The sequence below is a fragment of the Phacochoerus africanus genome, chromosome 1 (assembly GCF_016906955.1).
Source record: "Phacochoerus africanus isolate WHEZ1 chromosome 1, ROS_Pafr_v1, whole genome shotgun sequence".
Taxonomy (NCBI): Eukaryota; Metazoa; Chordata; class Mammalia; order Artiodactyla; family Suidae; genus Phacochoerus; species Phacochoerus africanus.
Window position 1 is genome coordinate 157,838,100 of NC_062544.1, and position 20,838 is coordinate 157,858,937.

The window sequence follows — 20,838 nt, forward strand, 5'->3', positions numbered from 1 at the left end:
GAAATCCTTAAAAATCTCATTTATACCTCAATATATCTTAATACATGATGTTTTCTGTATTTAAATTCTTACCAAAGGTATAAGTAAGGTATTTTGGGCAGAAGCATTAAAAGAAGTTAAGTCCCCTCTTTGAAAATAAAGCTAGTAGAAAGTACCATATTTCATATTCAAACAATTATACACAATTTATAGATACATGTAAGTATGTACATAAAGGTTATTTCCCCTAAAGATGACTTCACAAACATGTTGTATACATAATCTTTTATATATATATTTCACTACCATAATCACAAATAAAGCAACAGTGTTATTTCCATACATTTAAGAATTATCTACCACCACTTCTGATTATAGTAGATGCATAACAAGTTAGTAATATGATTAAGCTAGTAAATATGATTGTTTACAATTCTGAAAAAGAGAAAAGACTAACAGGACAGAATGGTCATCAACAGTTAGAGGAATCAACAAGGGCTTATAGGATGCTGGATAAACAGAGAAAATTAAACTCTTTAATACAAATCATATTTCACATTTTATATATCTCCAAAGTGGAAGAGATAGAGTCATTTTCCAAATATATTGATAACATAAGCCGTACTTATGGAAGCGTTTCAGAGACACCTATCCATTTTTATTTCAAATAATAAAATAAGACAACAAAGTATAGAATATCCAGCTTCAACAAAATTTAATACTTTACAGCCATATGTGTTTCCTTCTGCTTCTTTTTCAGTAATGCAGTGCCCCATATACATACACCTATCTCATACCATTCTCTTTCTCCTATCCTCTCAGTAAGTAACCAATATCATAAATACGATGTTAGATACTTAGGGAGTATGTTTATACAAGTAAGACAATATATTATATATCATTCTGTAGTTTGTTTTATCCGTTAAAATGCATTTCTGAAATTTATCCATAATGGTACCTAGAGCTTTAGTTTACTCATTTTAACTGCTATAGAAAATTTAAGTGTTCGAATATATCACATTTTATTTACTGATCATCCTGTTCATAGTCTTTATTTCTGTGAAATAAAGGCCGCACAGCAGCATATGGAGGTTCCCAGGCTAGGGATCTAATCGGAACTACAGCTGCCGACCTACGCCACAGCCACAGAAATGCCAGATCCGAGCCACATCTGTGACCTACACCACAGCTCATGGCAATGCCAGAGCCTTAACCCACTGATTGAGGCCAGGGACTGAACCTGCAACCTCATGGTTCCTAGTCAGATTCGTTTCCACTGTGCCACAATGGGAACTCCTATATTTTTTATTACAACAAAGTAGCAGTAAAAATTTATGTACTGCCTCATTTATGAAAACACATAAAAATTACATCTAGTTATTGAGTTGCCTTTCTTCAAAGTATCTGGAAAAGGAAGGGAGGGAGGAAGAAGTGAGGGAGGGAAGAAAGGCAGGCAGGCAGGCAGGCAGAAAAAGATAATTCCATATTTTCCCTTTTCTCTTTTATTTTATAATGAGTATTGAGGAGTAGTCAATACTCTACTGTTTGTTCCTGGAAATACATCTAAATTTCCCTGTTAAAAGGGTTATTAGGCTGTGTAAGTGAAAAGGTTTTTGTGTGATAAACTTTACCATGCTAAGGAACTTCCCTCTTGTTTGTTAATTCGTGAAGTTAATGTTTAATGTGAATTATGAGCTATATTTTATCAAACAATTTTTCTAAACATTCTGCATCTATTTTTCACCATAACACGACTATTTGCTATCTAATATTAAAGGATTTTCTTCCATTAAGCCATCCTTGCATTCCTAAGATAAAAGATCTAAGTTACTGAACTCAAATTGCCAACATCTTTGAGTTAGCTGACAGTTTCCATTTCTTTTTCTATTCAATTTCCATTTCTACTTTTATTATTCCTTTCTTCCTAATCACTTTAGGTTTTCTATTTTTCTTTCTCATATTTTTTCTAATGTTAATAGATTTATCCAAGTAGTGCTTCAAGTGGCCTGAATTTTTCAAACATTACCTTCGTTAACATTCACATTTCAATTCTATATATTTTCTCTTTCCCATATGAATTATTTAAGAGTGCCTTTCCAGACCTGTGAGTATAATGCAATGTAGAGAGGAATTTATTTTGTATATTTCAAGCTTAGTTGCACTGTAGTCAGAGAAAAGGGTCAGGCATTCCTTAATGAACTATTTTAAGACCTTTTAATCCTCAACATTCAACAGTTATAGCATATAGGCATAGGTATGGAAATACTGCGGGTTTGGTTTCAGACTACTGCAATGACGAAAATATCACAATAAAACAAGTCGTGAAATTTTTAGTTTTCCGGTGTGAATAAAAGTTATATTTACAATATACTACAGTCTATCAAGTGTGCAACAACATCATGTCTAAAAAAAAAGCACTGTACATACCTTAATTAAAAAATAATGCTGTTGGAAAAACAGTGCTGATAGACTTGCATCATTGATGAAGAGTTGCCACCAACCTTTTATTTGTAAAAAATGCAGTATCTGCGAAGTGCAGGGAAAAAACAAAAACAAGGAACGCCTGTACTATTTTTAGCTGTGTAATGAATTTCACTTATCTTACTCCAAACAAACTCCAGATCTAAGGAAATTTCTCCTAAAACTACCTCTTCAAAAACTATGTCTGTTCCATATTACACTGTTGGTGGGATTGTAAATTGGTGCAACCACTCTGGAAAACAGTATGGAGATTCCTCAGAAAACTAAAAATAGAATTACCATTTGATCCAGCAATCCCACTGCTGGGCATCTATCCAGAGAAAACCACGACTTGAAAAGATACATGTACGCCAATGTACATTGCAGCACTATATGCAATAGCCAAGACAGGGAAACAACCTAAATCTCCATTGATGGAGGAGTGGATAAAGAAGATGTGGTACATATACAGAATGGAATATTACTCAAACATTAAAAGGAAAGAAATACCGGTATTTGCAGCAACATGGATAGACCTAGAATTATGCGAAGTGAAGTCAGTCAGACAATGAGACACCAACATCAAATGTTATCACTTACATGTGGAATCTAAAAAAAAAGACACAATGAACTTCTCTGCAGTACAGATACTGACTCACAGACTTTGAAAAACTTATGGTTTCCAAATGAGACAGGTTGGGGGTGGAGGGATGCACTGAGGGTTTGGGATGGAACTGCCCTAAAATTTGGTTGTGATGATTGTTGTACAATTATAAATGTAATAAATTCACTGAGTAATAAAAAAATAAATAAAAAATAAAAATCTCAAACTCCCCCCCCAAAAACAAAAAAACAACTATGTCTGTTCCCTCAAAATTCTTCCTCTGTATATTTTGGAACCTTTTCAACCCACCAAGGTCACTCAACTGTCCTTTCATATTTACTTTTTTATTTCTCTGGGCTACATTCTAACAAATGCCTAATGTATGCCAATTCCTGAACTCTCCCTTTGACGGCATCTAACATAGCTTTTTATCCTCAGTAAAACCAATCAACTAAGTTTATTTCCTTTTTGGTATTAGATACAGAATTTCTTCTTTCATCTCTCCATAATCTTAAATAAATTTCTTTCTTTTATTACTCATCTCTCCCCATCCGATATTTTGGTGATTACCTTATTCCACTGCAGACCTAGATCATAAAACAAAACAAAGCAAAACAAAACACCTCTTGCTCTAAGATGATACTGGAGATTTATACAGACCCAGGCACCAACCAAGTAAGTAATCATTTTAATTCAGGTCCTAGTTATAAGGACTGTGTCTGTCCTTTCCCTTCCTTCAGCCCATGATGTCCTAAAAGTGAGGTTTTTGTTTGTTTGTTTTTCTCTTTAGGGCCACATCTGTAGCATAGAAAACATACTAACAAAAAGTTGCCTGCTTTAAGTTCTAAAAATAAATGTTTCATAAATTACCTTAATTGTAAACTGAAATTGAAAATGAGGTATCAGGGAGTTCTCATTGTGGCTCAATGGTTAACGAATCCAACTAGGAACCATGAGGTTGCAGGTTCGATCCCTGGCCTCACTCAGTGGGTTAAGGATCCGGCGTTGCAGTGAGCTGTGGTGTAGGTTGCAGACGCGGCTCGGATCTGGCACTTCTGTGGCTCTGGCGTAGGCCAGTGGCTACAGCTCCGATTGGACCCCTAGCCTGGGAACCTCCATATGCCATAGGTGCGGCACTAGAAAAAAGACCAAAAATTTTAAAAAAAGCAAATGAGGTATCAAAAATGAGCAAATATCAAATAAAGATTTAATATATTATTAATCATTAGTAATCAAAAAATGCAAATTAAAATAATGAATTATCATTTTCATCTATGTTGTCAAATAACCCTTAAATATAAAATATCCAACTGCGAGCTATGTACCTGGTGAAAGATAAAGTAGTACAAGACTATGGAGAGTAAAATGATATTTATAAACCAGAGTTAAGAAATACTCTTCAGCAAATAATTTCACCTTCAGTACTTTAAAATAAATACATGCAGAAAAGTAAAGACGAATAATGAATAAGTTGTATAACAGTGAAAAAATGGGCAGACACATTAAAGGAAGAGTAAAATAAGTATGGTTTATTCTTATAATTCATTAGTAAAGAAACTGATAAGGTGTACTCTTATAGAATATTCAATATTTGTTGAGTGAACGAGGAGAGAAAAAAGAAAGTAAGAAAGTTATAAAAGATCACACGCATACACACAAATAACCATATGATATTAACTGTGGTTATTCCTACTTCACTACTTAGGAATATTTCATACCACTTTTCTTCGAATTATTCTTCAATACACATATTTTACTTATATTAAGTCAAAATTCTAAAAAAAATATGTTATTAAGGCAATAAAAATTCTCCTAGGCAGCTCCTATTATATGCAAGTTACCTTAACTCAGCACAATTCAATCTAAATTTGTAATCTTCATCTTATTATTAAGAAAAACATTTAAGTTAAGAAACTTGATTACACAATAAGAGTATATAAAATATCAAATATACACTAACAGGTTCCACATATTATTGACCATATTGTTTTATTAATAAGATAAAAATACTCAAAATTTACCTGCATTGCACTTTTCCCCAGTTTCACCACTTCAAATAATGTGACAGGCTCCCCTTCACCATTCTGTTGAGGGTGCCCATTAGCTCTTCCACGGCCTGTTCCTCTAACTCCAGCTTCAATTCTACTCTTCTCTCCTGGAGATTTTCGAGGTTTCTTATTTGTAGACTAAGTACAAAGATGAAGAAAAGTTAAATTAAATGGAGGTATACAGCATATGATCTCAAATTACATTTGATGCTGTAAAAGGCAGTTAGTACTAATTATATAAGATAATCCCAAAGGAAGCTTTACAATGTTTTCAGTAATAAAAACAAAGTACAAACAGCAAAGTACAAGTAAAATTATATACAGCACAGCATAAAATAAAGTTCAAAAATTTAGTATTTTGTACAATAATGCCAATGAGAACATTTTAACCATGTCCCTGACCATGCTCTCTTCTCGACATTTTCTTCTTCCTATTTTCCTCAATACTTGATTTCCTCAGTTTTGCTCAATAAAACATTATTTGGAAAAGCTGCATGTTCAACTTCTCCCTCAACTTAAGTGCTCGAAGATCTCTAATCCAGTCATGCAACAAATAGATATTGAGCACATTTGGAACCATTCTAGGTACTAGATATGTGGCAATAAACAAAAAAAAATTCCTGCCTTGACAGGAATTACAATTAACAACCCATCCCAAGCCCCAAATTTTTTTAAAAAGTCAACATAGTTATTACATTATCTATGTCTCACCTTTAGATTCAGGTCAGAACTGCTTGCAGCCACTGTTATTATTGCCATAAATTTCATTCATATATAAGCTCACCAGGCTTGCTGCTTCACCAAACTTACCAAGAAAATTAATGGTGAAATGTAATAGACATTTAAAAAAAAATTCTCTGAACAGGCCATGTTATTTCTTCCTTGCCTTTCAGATGTCTTTTCCCTCCCAATATCCTTTACCTATTGATGTTACCTTAGGTCTCTCCTGAACATATTCTCAATCTTTATAGTCTCTCTTGAGTGGTTTACTTCACTCTCATTAACAGCCTGTTTCAGTTATAATTTATTGCTTCTCCTCTCCAAGTCTACATTTGCCATGCTGGAGTTGGACTTTGTAAACATTTCTCTTTTGTTTCTGCTGCAGTGGTAGGCTTTATAACTAGAGGGCCCTGGAGGAACACTACAAAGCATAGCATGCAGGGGCTTCTCTCCCTGCTCACAGGACCTGCTCCTTTCATTCTCTATTCCTGTATTCTTCCACTCTTCTTCACAGTTTAACAGCCTGACAACAATTTTTGTGTGGGGGTTAATACATAATAAATTTACTGCTTGTTTTTAAATAAATTATTTTTAGAATAGTGTTAGATTTACAAAAATTTGTGAAGACACCACAAGGAATTCCCACATATATCTAATTACCCCTATTACTGACATCTTACTATTTGTATTTGTTGTAGCTAATGAACCAATATTGATACATTAATAAATGTGCACACTTCACTCAGATTTTCTTCCTTTTTTTCTTCTGACTTTTTCTATTTTAGGAGCCCATCAAGGATACCACATCATATTCACATGTCTCCCTAAGCTCCTTATTGCTTCAACAGTTTTGACACTTTCCTGGTTTTTGGTGACCTTGACAATTTCGAGGAATTTTGCATAGGTATTTTGTATTTTACAGTTATGTTGTATTGTATAGGTACTTCAGATATTGTATACAATGTACCTCAACTATAGTTTGTCTAACATTTTTCTCACAGCTAAACTGGGATTACAGGTTTGGGGAGGAAGATGTGAGATAAAGGGTCATTTTTATCACCTCAAGTCAAGGGGACATACTAACAACATGATTTTTTTTTTTTTTTGGTCTTTATGCCTTTTCTAGGGCCACTCCCATGGCATACGGAGGTTCCCAGGCTAGGGGTCGAATCAGAGCTGCAGCCACCGGCCTACACCAGAGCCACAGCAACGTGGGATCCAAGTCGCGTCTGAAACCTACACCACAGCTCATGGCAACGCCAGATCCTTAACTCACTGAGCAAGGCCAGAGACCAAACCTGCAGCCTCATGGTTCCTAGTCGGATTCGTTAACCACTGCGCCACGATGGGAACTCCACCAACAACATGATTTATCACTCAATATTAACTGTTAACAGTTGGCTGAGGTGGTAAATTGTCAGGGCTCTCTTCTGTAAAGTTATTTTTCCTTCCTTTTCCATAATGCGCCTTTTGCAAGAAAGTCACCATGTGAATCCCACATTTAAGGGGTGGGGAACTATATTCCACCTCCTTAAAGGTAGAGTATTTACACATACTATTTGAAATTCTTCAGTATGGAAGATTTATCTATTTTCATTCATTCAATATGGATGAGTATTCCTTAATACTGAGTGCTGTTGATTATAGGCCCTTAAGCAGACAAAACAAAGAAATATAAGTTTCATATATGTACACATAACTATAAATACTGCTATACACAATGATTTATTATCTATATTAAGCTAAATGTAAGTTGAAACTGCACTGGTACCTCCAACTCTAATCCATTATCACATGGATATCTCTTCTCCTTGGCTCATCTATATAAACTCCCAGTCCAACGAGAAACACGGCTCTCATCAATAAACATACAGAACACTATTTTAAGCCATACCCCATGTAAGACAACTTGATGAACCAGACTGTAGTTCTTACATCCACTGTGTCCAATTTCTTTGACTGAAGTCTTATAGACTTATTTCCGAAGTTACTGAAATCAGGAAATCTCCTTCATTGCAAAAGAGTTAGATTACTTTGTTACACTCAACATGCCATCCTGGTATTCCCCTAACTTTCTAAATGACTGTTAAAAAAATCTTCATTTATGAAATTCACTCTTTTGGGGGGAGTTCCCTGGTGATCTAATAGTTAGGATCCCAGCCTGGTCTGGGATTCAATCCCTCGTCTGGGAACTGAGATCCCATATCAAGCCACTGTATGCCATGGCCAAAAAATTACATTAAATTAAAAACTTACTCTTTTCCTGAAAAGTTCAGTGGGTTTGGACAAATACACAGTGTCATGCATGCACAATCATGGTATCACAGAGAATAGTTGTACTACCTTAAAAAATACCTGTCTCTCACACCCATTCAAACCTCCTACTTCCCCCTTGGCAGTCACCAATTTTCTTTTAAAAAATCACCACTATGAAAATTCATCTTTCAAAAAAGTTATATAATTGAAATCACAGAGGATATAGGCTTTTCCTACTGGCGTCTTTCACTTTTACACATTTAAGATTGATTCATGTCTTTCAGTGGTTGAATAATAGCTCATTTCTATTTATCTCTAAACAATATTCCATTTCATTGATGTACCATATTTTGTCATCAATTTACCTAATGATGAGTATCTTGGCCACTATTTTTGGCAGTTAGGAATGAAGTGCCTTTGGCATTCATATACAGGGTTTTGTGTGGAAAAAACAAATAGTTGTGTAAAGGCATAGGAGGACAATTACTAGATCATACAAAAAAATTATGTTTAGTTTTGTACAATGTTTTCCAAAGTGGTGATACCATTTTGCATTCTGACTAGCAATGAATGAGAGCACCTACCGCTTCACATTCTTGCCAGGAAAATGTTACTACCAGGTTTTTAGATTTCAGCCATTCTACAGTTGTATAGCAATAACTCCCTGTAGTCTTAATCTGCAATTCCTGAATGACAAACGATTATGCACTTTTCAACAAAAAGACATACTGATTCTCCATACATGCACTATCCCACATTAGAGCCTCTACCCTCACATAGCTAACAGAACATTTGAAACATGGCTGCTCAAAATTTAGGTGAACGATGTGTTGAATATCCATAAGATTGTGAAGATTTAATATGAAAAAGCATATAAAATATCTCACTAATATACTGATTACATGATGAGATGATAATATTTTAGGTATATTAGGTTAAATAAATTATATTATTAATTTTATCTACATGTTGAAACTTACTAGAAAATATTAACTACAGATATGGCTTACATCATATTTGTTAGACTATGCCTTTCTATTCTAATAGTATAACCATAGTAATCTTTATGTTACAAACTTAATCCCATCACTTGCATCCTTGTTTATTGAATGCTCTCTGATCTTCAATACTTTCATAACCACCAAGTTAAAGTCCAAACTCCTCAGCCTGGCAAGTAAGGCTCTCAATTACTACCTGTTCAGTCATCTGTCACATCAGATCCCTATTTACAAGCTACTATCCTGCCATACTGACCAACTTAAAATTGCCTGAAAATATCATTATTTCTTGCATTCATTCCATTTAACTAGACTAGTACAGATCCTAACAAGTCTTGTTCCTGCGCTCACTCTTTGGAGAAAGAGGTATCTTACCTGTGGCAGATGTGTGCATGAATGTGTGTGTGGGGGGGGGGGGGGGGGGCGGGGGGGGGGGGAGGGAGAGAGAGAGAGAAAGAAAAGGGGAAGGGGGAAAATGTTATGTTATTTTTCTTTATTGAATAGGCAACACATTTACATGGCTCAAAATTCAAAAGGTGATTAAAGTTATACAATGAAAACTTGCCCACCCTTGCCCTCATGCCTTACTAAAGAAGACTGGTTCTTTCAACCAAAATTATTCATTCCTTATATGTTCTTCCAAAGACATTGGAATATTTTTTAAAAAGTACACATGAAAGAAATTAAAGAACATATAGTAAAAACCCATTCTATAATTCATAGGGTATCTCAAAGGACCTTGAAAGCCAAAATAATCTTGAAAAAAAGAACAATGCTGGATGCAGTTCCCATTGGTTTTTAATTCTTAATCCAATGTTGTCACTGCAGCAGCAAGGGTCGCTGAGGTGGTGTGGGTTCAGACCCAAGCCTGGGAACTTCTGCATACCCTGAGAACAGCAAACAAGCAAACAAAACAAACAACCACTCCCCCCAAAAAATAACACAAAAAAAGAGTGTTGGAACACTCACACTTCCTGATCCTAAAACTTACTACAAAACAAGAATAATTAAAACAGTGTGGTGCTGGCATAAAAGCAAATATATAGACCACTGGAAGAGAATAGACAGCCAGACATAAACTGTCACATATATGGTTAAATAACTTTTGACAAGGGTACCAAGACCATTCAATGGGAAAAGAATAAAAACATAACACAAAGAATGAGAGAAAATATTTGTAAATCATATCAGATAAGAAATTAATATCCAGAATAAATAAAGAACTCCTAAAACTCAATAAAACAACCTAATTCAAAAAATGGGCAAATGATTTGAACAGACATTTCTTCAAAAAAGATAAGTAAATGACCAAGGAGCATGTGAAAAGATGTTCAACATCACTAATAATCAGGAGACATGCAAGTCAAAAATTATAATGAGAAGCTACCTCACATCTATTAGGACAGCTACTACCAAAAAAAAGTCTACACAATGATGTGGAGAAATTGGACTATGGATGGAAATGAAAAATGGTACTGCTCTTGTGGAAAACAGCATGGCAGTTCCTCAAAAAATTAAAAACCAAATTAACTATATATCAATAACACATCTATATATGTACCCAAAAGAACTGAAAGCAGGTTATCAAGGATATCTGTACACCCTTATTTGTAGCTGTACTGTTCACAAAAACTAAAACTTACTAGTAACCCAAGTGCCCATTGGTGGATGAATGGATGAGCAAATGTGGCATGTGTACACACACAAAATGGCATAGTACTTAGCCTTAAAAAGGAAGGAAATTCTGACATATGCCACAATGTGAATGGACTCTGAGGACACTGTGTTAGGTGAAATAAGCCAGTTGCCAAAAGACAAATACTATGATTGCACTTTACATTACGTACTTAGTTAAAATCATCAGAGACAGAAACTAGGATGGAGATTGCCAGGGTCTGGGGGTAAGGAGGAATGAGGGTTTAATGGGCATACGGTTTCAGTTTTAAAAGATCAAGAGAGTTATACAGATAGATGGTGATAAAAACTGCGTAACATACGAATGTATTTAACACCACTGAACCTGTACACACACACACAAAAATAAACTGGCAAATCATATGTGCATTTTATCAGAATTTTTAAAATTCTGATAAAACACATATATATTTCCAGGTATCTTTTCTATTCTGATAGGTATACAGAGTTCTGCACCATTCTATTTTCATTATCAACATACTACGTACTTAATCCACAGCAAGACCTAGAGACTGTTTTGATGCTTCTGAAAGCTGCAGTATTCCATTCTATAGATACACATTAACATTTAACCATTAACCTGTTGATGAACATTTATTGTTTTAGATATTTTTTTACTACAAATAATGCCACAACAAATGAGCTTGTGTATGTGTACTAATCTCTGTACATACTATAGACACATACATCAATATACACATTTTATATGAAATAAACTCCATGAATAAAGAGAAAATAAACCATCATTGTCAAATGTGGGAGACTATAACACTTATTATAAAGCACAAATAAAAAGCTAAAAAAAATCCACTTGATCTTATCTACGGTCTATTTATCCCATTATGACAAGACATATTTTCTTAATACAGATCTGGACAGTAAATACAGTAAAGAGACTTTTACCGGGACAGTATTAAGATGGCATAATAGAAGGACTGGAGCTCAACTTCCCTCCTAAAAACAGCAAAATTCACAACTAAAGACTGAGCATTCTTCACCCAAATGGACCGGAAACCTTAAAAAAGATACCCTACTCCAGAAGAAAAAGAGGAGGACACATCAAGAGGTAGGAGGGGTGATTTCACGATATAAACAACCCCATACCTCCTGGGTGGGAAGCTCCACAGACTGGAAACTAATTGGTTCACAGAGACTCACCTACACTAGTGAGAGTACTGAGCCCCACAAGAAAATCCCACGTGTGGGGATCTGGCACGGGGAGAAAGAGCCCCGGAGCATCTGGCATTGAAGGTCAGTGGGGCTTGGGCGCAGAAGCTCCACGGGACTGGGGGAAACAGAGACCCCATTCTTAAAAGGCACACACAGACTTTCACGTGCACTGAGTCCCGGGGCAAAGCAAAGTTTCGAAGGGAATCCGGGTAAAACCTGACCACAGTTCTTGGAGGACATCCTAGGAAAACAGGGGTGAACGTGGCTTGTTGTGAGGGAAGGACATTGAAGACAAAGCTCTCAGGAATATTCAGCAGCGTTCCTTTCTCTGGAGGTGGCCATTTTGGGAAAATCTGGCCCCCTGGGTTAGTCAGTGCTGAGAAGCAGGGCAAACAACAATCCAGGTGGGATCAAAGCCCCGCCCCTCAGTAAACAGGCTGCCTAAAGACCCTTCAGGCACACAACTACCTCTAATCCCATCCAGAGAGACTTCGCCCCACCCACCAGAGGGATTAGAATCGGCTCCACCTACCAGGGGGAAGCCTATAGCAAGCCCCCCATGCTGACTTCAGCCACAAGGGGGGCAGACACCAGAAGCAAGAAATGCTATAACTCTATTATCTGTAAGAAGCTCACTACAACCAAAATCCTATAAAAATGAAAAGATAGAGAACTGTAACTCAGATGAGGGAAAAAGAAAAATCCCTAGAAAATCAGCTAAGTGATCAGGAGATTCTCGGCCTCCAGGAAAAAGACTTTAGACTGTTGGTGCTGAAGATGATGCAAGACATTGGAAATAAACTGGAGGCAAAGATGGATAACTTACCAAAGAAACACTGACCAAAGAGATACAAGATATAAAACTTAAACAAGAAGAGATGCAAAATACAATAACTGAAATAAAAAATTCACTAGAAGCAGCTAACAGCAGAATACAGGAGACAGAAGAACGAATAAGCGAGGTGGAGGACAGATTAGTGGAAATTACGGATGCAGAACAGAAAAGAGAAAAAAGATTGAAAACAAATAAAGAGAGTCCCAGAGAACTCTGGGACAATGTTAAATGCACCAACACCCGTATTATAGGGGTGCCAGAAGGAGAAGAGAGAGAGGAGACAGAAGAAATATTCCAAGAGATAATAGCCGAAAACTTCCTTAACATGGGGAAGGAATCACTCACTCAAATCCAGGAAGCACAACGAGAACCATATAAAATAAACCCAAGGAGGAACACCCCGAGACACATACTAATCAAACTGACCAAAATTAAAGACAAAGAGAAAATCTTGAAAGCAGCTAGGGAAAAGAAACAAATAACATACAAGGGAACCCCAATAAGGTTATCGGCAGATTTTTCAACAGAAACTCTGCAGGCCAGAAGGGAGTGGCATGATATACTTAACATGATGAAAGGAAAAAACCTCCAACCAAGATTACTCTACCCAGCAAGGCTCTCATTCAGATTTGAAGGAGATCAAAACCTTCACAGATAAACAAAAGCTGAGAGAATTCAGCAACACCAAACCAGCCTTACAACAAATACTACAAGAACTTCTATAGGCAGAAAAGAACAAGAGAAGAGGGAAAGAAAAAAGAGCAGCAAAAAACAAACCCAAAGCAATTAACGAAATGGCAATAAGAACATACATTATCAATAATTACCTTAAATGTTAATGAACTACATGCCCCAACCAAAAGACACAGACTGGCTGAATGGATGCAAAACCAAGATCCATATATATGCTGTCTTCAAGAGACCCACTTCACTTCTAGGGACACATACAAATTGAAAGCGAGAGGATGGAAGAAGATATTTCAAGCAAACGGCTATCAAAAGAAAGCTGGAGTTAGCAATACTCCTATCAGACAAAATAGACTTTAAAATGAAGAATATTTTAAGGGACAAAGAAGGACATTACATAATGGTCAAAGGATCAATCCAAGAAGATGATATAACAATTTTAAATATCTACGCACCCAACATAGGTTCACCACAATATTTAAGGCAACTGCTAACAATCTTAAAAGGACAAATCGACAATAACACAATCATAGTGGGGGACTTTAACACCCCACTCACAGCAATGGACAGATCAACCAGACAGGAAATCATTAAGGAAACACAGGCCCTGAATGAAGCATTAAACCAGATGGACTTAATAGATATTTATAGGACATTTCATCCAAAAGCAACAGAACACACATTCTTCTCAAGTGCACATGGAACATTCTCCAAGATTGATCACATCCTGGGCTACAAATCCAACCTCGGTAACTTTAAGAAAATTGAAATCATATCAAGCATCTTTTCCAACCACAACGCTTTACGACTGGCAATCAACAACAAGAAAAAATCTGCAAAAAACATAAACACGTGGAGACTAAACAACCAACGGATCACTGAAGAAATCAAAGAGGAAATTAAAAAATACCTAGAGCAAATGACAACAAAGATACGACACTCCAAAACCTATGGGATGCAGCAAAAGCCGTTCTAAGAGGAAAGTTCATGGCAATACAACCCCACCTCAGGAAACAAGAAAAAGCTCAAATAAGCAAGCTAACTCTACATCTAAAGCAGCTCAAGAGACAACAGACAAGGCCGAAAGTTAGTAGAAGGAAAGAAATCATAAAGATCAGAGCAGAAATCAATGAAATAGAAACAAAGAAAACCACAGAAAAGAGCAATGAAACAAAAAGCTGGTTCTTTGAAAAGATCAACAAAATTGATAAACCCCCAGCCAGACTTACCAAGCAAAAAAGAGAGAGGACTCAAATCAATAAAATTAGAAATGAAAAAGGAGACATCACAGAAATACAAAGGATTCATAAGAGATTACTATATGCAACTATACGCCAATAAAACGGAAAACCTAGAAGAAATGGACAAATTCTTAGAAAAGCACAATCTTCCAAGACTAAACCAAGATGAAATAGAAAAGACGAATGGACCCATCACAAGAACTGAAATTGAAACTGTGATTACAAAACTTCCAACAAACAAAAGTCCAGGACCAGAGGGCTTCACAGGCGAATTCTATCAAACATTTAGTGAAGAGCTAACACCTCTCCTCCTGAAACTATTATCAAAAAACTGCAGAGGAAGGGATACTCCCAAACTCATTCTATGAGGCCACCATTACCCTGATACCAAAACCAGACAAAGACACCACAAAAAAAAAAAAAAAAAGAAAGAAAGAAAGAAAACTACAGGCCAATTTCACTGATGAACATCGATGCAAAAATCCTCAACAAAATACTAGCAAACCGAATCCAACAAAACATTGAAAGGATTATACATCATGATCAAGTGGGATTTATCCCAGGGATGCAAGGGTTCTTCAATATCTGCAAATCCATCAGTGTGAAACACCACATTAACAAACTGAAGAATAAAAACCATACGATCCTCTCAATAGACACGGAAAAAGCCTTTGACAAAATCCAAAACCCATTTCTGATAAAAACCCTTCAGAAAGTGGGCATAACGGGAACCTACCTCAACATGATAAAGGCCTTATATGACAAACCCACAGCTAACATCTTTCTCAATGGTGAAAAGCTGAAAGAATTCCTGCTGAGATCAGGAACAAGACAAGGATGTCTGCTCTCGCCACTACTCTTCAACATAGTTTTGGACATCCTAGCCACAGAGATCAGAGAAGTAAAAGAGATAAAAGGAATCCAAATTGGAAAGGAAGAAGTAAAACTATCCCTACTTGCAGATGACATGATACTATACCCCGAGAATCCTAAAGACTCTACCAGAAAACTGTTAGAGCTCATCCACAAATCTGGCAAAGTCGAAGGATACAAAATTAATACACAGAAATCAATGGCATTTCTATATACTAACAATGAAAGAGCAGAAAATGAAATTAGGGAAGCAATCCCGTTTACCATCGCATCCAAAAGAATAAAATACCTAGGAGTAAACCTACCTAAGGAAACAAAAGACCTGTACTCGGAAAACTACAAGCCACTGATGAAAGAAATCCAAAGATGACACAAATAGTTGGAAAGATACACCATGCCCGTGGATTGGAAGAGTTAATATTATCAAAATGACTATACTACCTAAAGCAATCTACAGGTTCAGTGCAATCTCTATCAAATTACCAAGAACATTTTTCCCAGAACTCGAAAAAAATATTTTAAAATTTGTTTCGAAGCACAAAAGACACAGAATAGCCAAAGACACCCTGAAAAAGAAAAATGGAGCTGGAGGAATCAGGCTCCCGGACTTCAGACCATACTACAAAGCAACAGTCATCAAAAACCGCATGGTACTGGCACAAAGACAAAAATATAGATCAGTGAAACAGGACAGAAAGCCCAGAATTCAACCCACACACCTATAGCCAACTCACCTATGACAAAGGAGGCATGAATATACAATGGAGAAAGGACAGCCTGTTCAATAAGTGGTGCTGAGAAAACTGGACAGCCACATGGAAAAGAATGAAATTAGAACACTCCCTAACACCATACACAAAAATAAACTCAAAATGGATTAAAGATCTAGATATAAGACCCAGACACTATAAAACTCCTAAAGAAAAACATAGGCCAAACACTCTCTGACATAAACGACAGCAACATCTTCTCAGATCCACCTATCAGAGTATTGACAAAAAAACCAAAAATACACAAATGGGACCTAATCAAACTGAAAAGTTTCTGCACAGCAAAGGAAACCCTAAACAACACAAAAAGACAACCCACAGAATGGGAGAAAATCTTTGCAAGTCAACCAATTGACAAGGGATTCGGCTCCAAAATTTAGAAACACCTTCTGCAGCTCCACACCAAAAAAACAAACAACCCCATCCAAAAATGGGCAGAAGATCTAAACAGACCATTCTCCAAAGAAGACATACAGATGGCCAAAAAAAACACATGAAAAGATGTTCAGCATCACTCATTATTAGAGAAATGCAAATCAAAACCACTATGAGCTACCACCTTACACCAGCCAGAATGGCCATCATCCAAAAGTCTACACACAGTAAGTGCTGGAGAGGGTGTGCAGAAAAAGGAACCCTAGTACACTGTTGGTGGGATTGTAAATTGGTGCAACCACTCTGGAAAACAGTATGGAGATTCCTCAGAAAACTAAACATAGAACTACCATTTGATCCAGCAGTCCCACTCCTGGGCATCTATCCAGAGAAAACCACGACTCACAAAGACACGTGTACTCCGATGTTCATTGCGGCACTATTTACAATAGCCAAGACATGGAAACAACCTAAATGTCCATCTGCAGAGGAGTGGATCAAGAAGAGGTGGTACATATTCACAATGGAATATTACTCAGCCATCAAAAAGAACGAAATACCAGCACTTTTAGCAACACGGATGGACCTAGAAATTACCGTGCTGAGTGAAGTCAGCCATACAATGAGACACCAACATCAAATGCTTTCACTGACATGCGGAATTTCAAAAAAGGACAGACTGAACTTCTTTGCAGAGCAGATGCTGACTCACAGACACTGAAAAACTTAAAAACTTAAAAAAAAAAATGTTACCTTCCCACCAGAATGCATGTCTTTTACTTGAGACATCCTCTTTTCAGAAAAGTATCATATGGGTGAAAATCAATAGAAAAAAAAAGAAAGTACAAAAAAATTCCTTGCAACTTTTAAAATAATTGTTAATCACTGGGAATAGCCAACATACCCTTTAAAGGTGGTATGGTTATTACTATACATAGAATATAAAAACAACAAGGTCCTACTGTCGAGCCCGGGGAATGATATTCAATATCCTGTGATAAACTATAGTGGAAAAGAATATAAAAAATAATATATATATATGTATATAACTTAGCCATTCCATTGTACAGCAGAAATTAACACAGCATTGTAAATCAGCTATACTTTAATAAAATAAATTTTTAAAAGGTAAAAAAAAAAAAAATACAGTAAGGATGCAAAAACACAAACCAAAAAGCTGATGTTCAGAAAGTCTGTCCCGGAGTCCCCGTCATAGCTCAGTGATTAACAAATCCAACTAGGAACCACAAGGTTGTGGGTTCAATCTCTGGCCTTGCTCAGTGGGTTAAGGATCTGGCGTTGGCATGAGCTATAGTGTAGGTCACACACATGGCATGGATCCCACGTTGCTGTGGCTGTGCTCTAGGCCTTCGGCTAGAGCTCCCAATTAGGACCCTCATCCTGGGAACCTCCATATGCTGCTGGTGCGGCCCTAGAAAAGACCAAAAAAAAAAAAAGTCTGTCCTTCATAAAAAGAGTAAGGAAGAGGAAAGATCACAGTATAACAGGGTACATTCAATCTTTAGTTTATACCCAAAGGGTACAATTTTGCAGTCTTAAAAATAATTCTTCTCTCAGAATGTAGGTATACTTACTCCGATAAAATCACATTTGTGTGGAAGCTGGGGACAATGTTGTAGAAGGGATTTGAAAATTAAGAATTCTGTTGTTATTTCAAAAGGTAAATTTTAATTACTTGTGACTTCCCAGGCTTCCTTTCCCTACACTTTTTGTGCAATGAAGGTCAGATACTTGTAGATGTGGTCTCATTCCTGGACAAGATCCATGGTGCTCTCAAATGAAAAAAAATGGGTGATGTTCTGTATCAACTTGCCTGTCTGGTCCAGTTCCAAGTTTCTGCCATATTAAGAACTGAGTCATTCTCATCAGTGTGAGGTAATACCTCATTGTGATTTTGATTTGTATTTCTCTAATAGTTAGCGATGTCAAACAACTTATCATGTACCTGTTGGCTATCTATAATAAGTCTTCACTGAAAAAAAAAGTCTATTCAGGTCTTTTGCCCTTTTTTTGGGGGGGGGGGGATTGGGTTGTTTGATTTTTTTCAATATTCAACTTGTTTTGGTTATATTATATTTGGTTACATTAACCCCTTGTCTGCAGCATCATTTGCAAATATTTTCTCCTGTTCCATAGGTTATCTTTTCATTTTGTTGGTGGTTTCCTTTGCTGTGCAAAAGCATTTATTTTGATTAGTTTCCAATTTCTTTCTTTCCTTTTATTTATTTTGCCTTAAAAGACTGATCTAAGAAAATACTGTTATGATTTACGTCAGAGAATATCTTTCCTATGTTCTCTTCTAAGAGTTTTATGTGTCATATCTTATATTTAGGTCTTTCAACCATACTGAGTTTGTTTATGTATTCAGTGTGAGGGACTGTTCTAATTTAATTGCTTTGCACATACCTGTCCAGCATTCTCAACACCGCTTCTTGAAGAAGACTATCTTTTCTCTGTTGTATATCCTTTCCACCTTTGTCATAGATTACTCAACCGATGCATTATAACATTATTATTCCAACCTATGATCATGGGATATCTTTTCATTTCTCTGAATCATCTTCAATTTCTTTCATCAGTGTTTTATAGTTTTCAGTATATAGTTCTACCACATCCTTCGTAAAATTTATTCCTAGGGGTTTTTTTGTTTGTTTGTTTTTGGTGGGGGTTTTTTGGTTGTGCACACAGCATGCACAAGTTCCCAGGCCAGGGACTGAACCCGTGCCACAGCAGTAACAGTGCTGAATACTTAACCCACTGAGCCACCAGGGAACTCTATTAGGTATTTTTTTGGATACAATTTTAAATGGGGTTTTTAAAAAGTTTCTCTTTCTGATACTTCATTGTTAGTGTAACACCACCAGGCAATGGCTATCATAAAATAGGTCTAGAAATTCTCTGTGGCTCGGCATTGGCGGGACCCACGCCTGGGTGTGCTGCCATAGGAGGAACCCAGGTCCCAGGCTGAGGTTGCCCTGGGAATACTTTTTGTTGGCACAAATATAGCTGTGGCCCTATGATCTGAATGCGTTCTGCTCCACCATCAGCATAAGTGAAGCTGCTGTGACTGCTGCAGAGACCAGGGACACTGTGACAGTGGGGACAGCAGACAGCTGGCACTGGGGCCCCCAGGGGTAGTAATATCAAGTAGCAGCAGCAATGTGATACAGAAAGGGATCCTCCCCTGGGAGGGGTGAGAAAGGGTACATGGGTTACTTGATGGCTCTGGCAGGTGGTGGGGGGGTGGGTAGTCCCGTTAAGTGAGGGCATCTAGAAACAATAAATGCTGAAGAAAGCATGAAGAAAAGGGAACCCTGCTTGAGGAGAATGGAAATAGGTACAGCCACTATGGAAAACCAATATGGAGTTCCTTTACAAAATGAAATACGGAGCTACCATATAATATAGTAGTCTCATTCCTAGGTAATTATCCAAAAAAAACAAAAACTCTAATTTGAAGAGCTATGTGGACCCTAATGTTCACAGCAGCACTATTTACAACAGCCAAGACACAGAAATAACCCAAGTGTTCAACAACAGATGACTAACTCAAGAAGATGAGGTGTATACACACACACACACACACACACACACACACACACACACACACACACTGGAATATTATACAGTAATAACAAAAAATGAAATACTGCCATTTATAGCAACATAGACAGACCTAGAGACTATTATATTTAGTAAAATTATCAAAGACATATGCTATCACTCATATATAAAATCTAAAAAATAATACAAATGCAATTATATCCAAAAAGGAAACAGATTCATAGACATAGAAAACAAACATGACTGCCCAAGTGGAAAGGGAATAAGGTATGGATAAATTAGGAGTACACGATTAATAGATATAAACCACTAAAATACATAAGCAAGAAGGATTCACTGTACAGCACAAGGAACTATGTTCATTATCTTATAATAACCTATAATAGAAAATAATCTGAAATACATAATCTGAATCACTTTGCCTGAAACTAACACAAAACTAACAACTACCCTTCAAGTGAAGTAAAATAATAGCAAAAAAAGAAAAGAAGAGAACTAAGTCTTTGCCTTAATTGACAGGTTACTAATGCCTTAGTAATGTA

General features: G+C 36.6%; 1 protein-coding gene across 1 annotated transcript in view; it reads right to left on the bottom strand.

The window, feature by feature from the left end:
• STAG1 (stromal antigen 1) overlaps positions 1-20,838 on the bottom strand; it is a 415,995-nt gene that overhangs the window by 243,175 nt on the left and 151,982 nt on the right. The window contains exon 4 of the mRNA XM_047782999.1: positions 5,065-5,229. Coding sequence (XP_047638955.1) covers positions 5,065-5,229 — 165 coding nt within the window. The remainder of the gene's footprint in view (positions 1-5,064; positions 5,230-20,838) is intronic.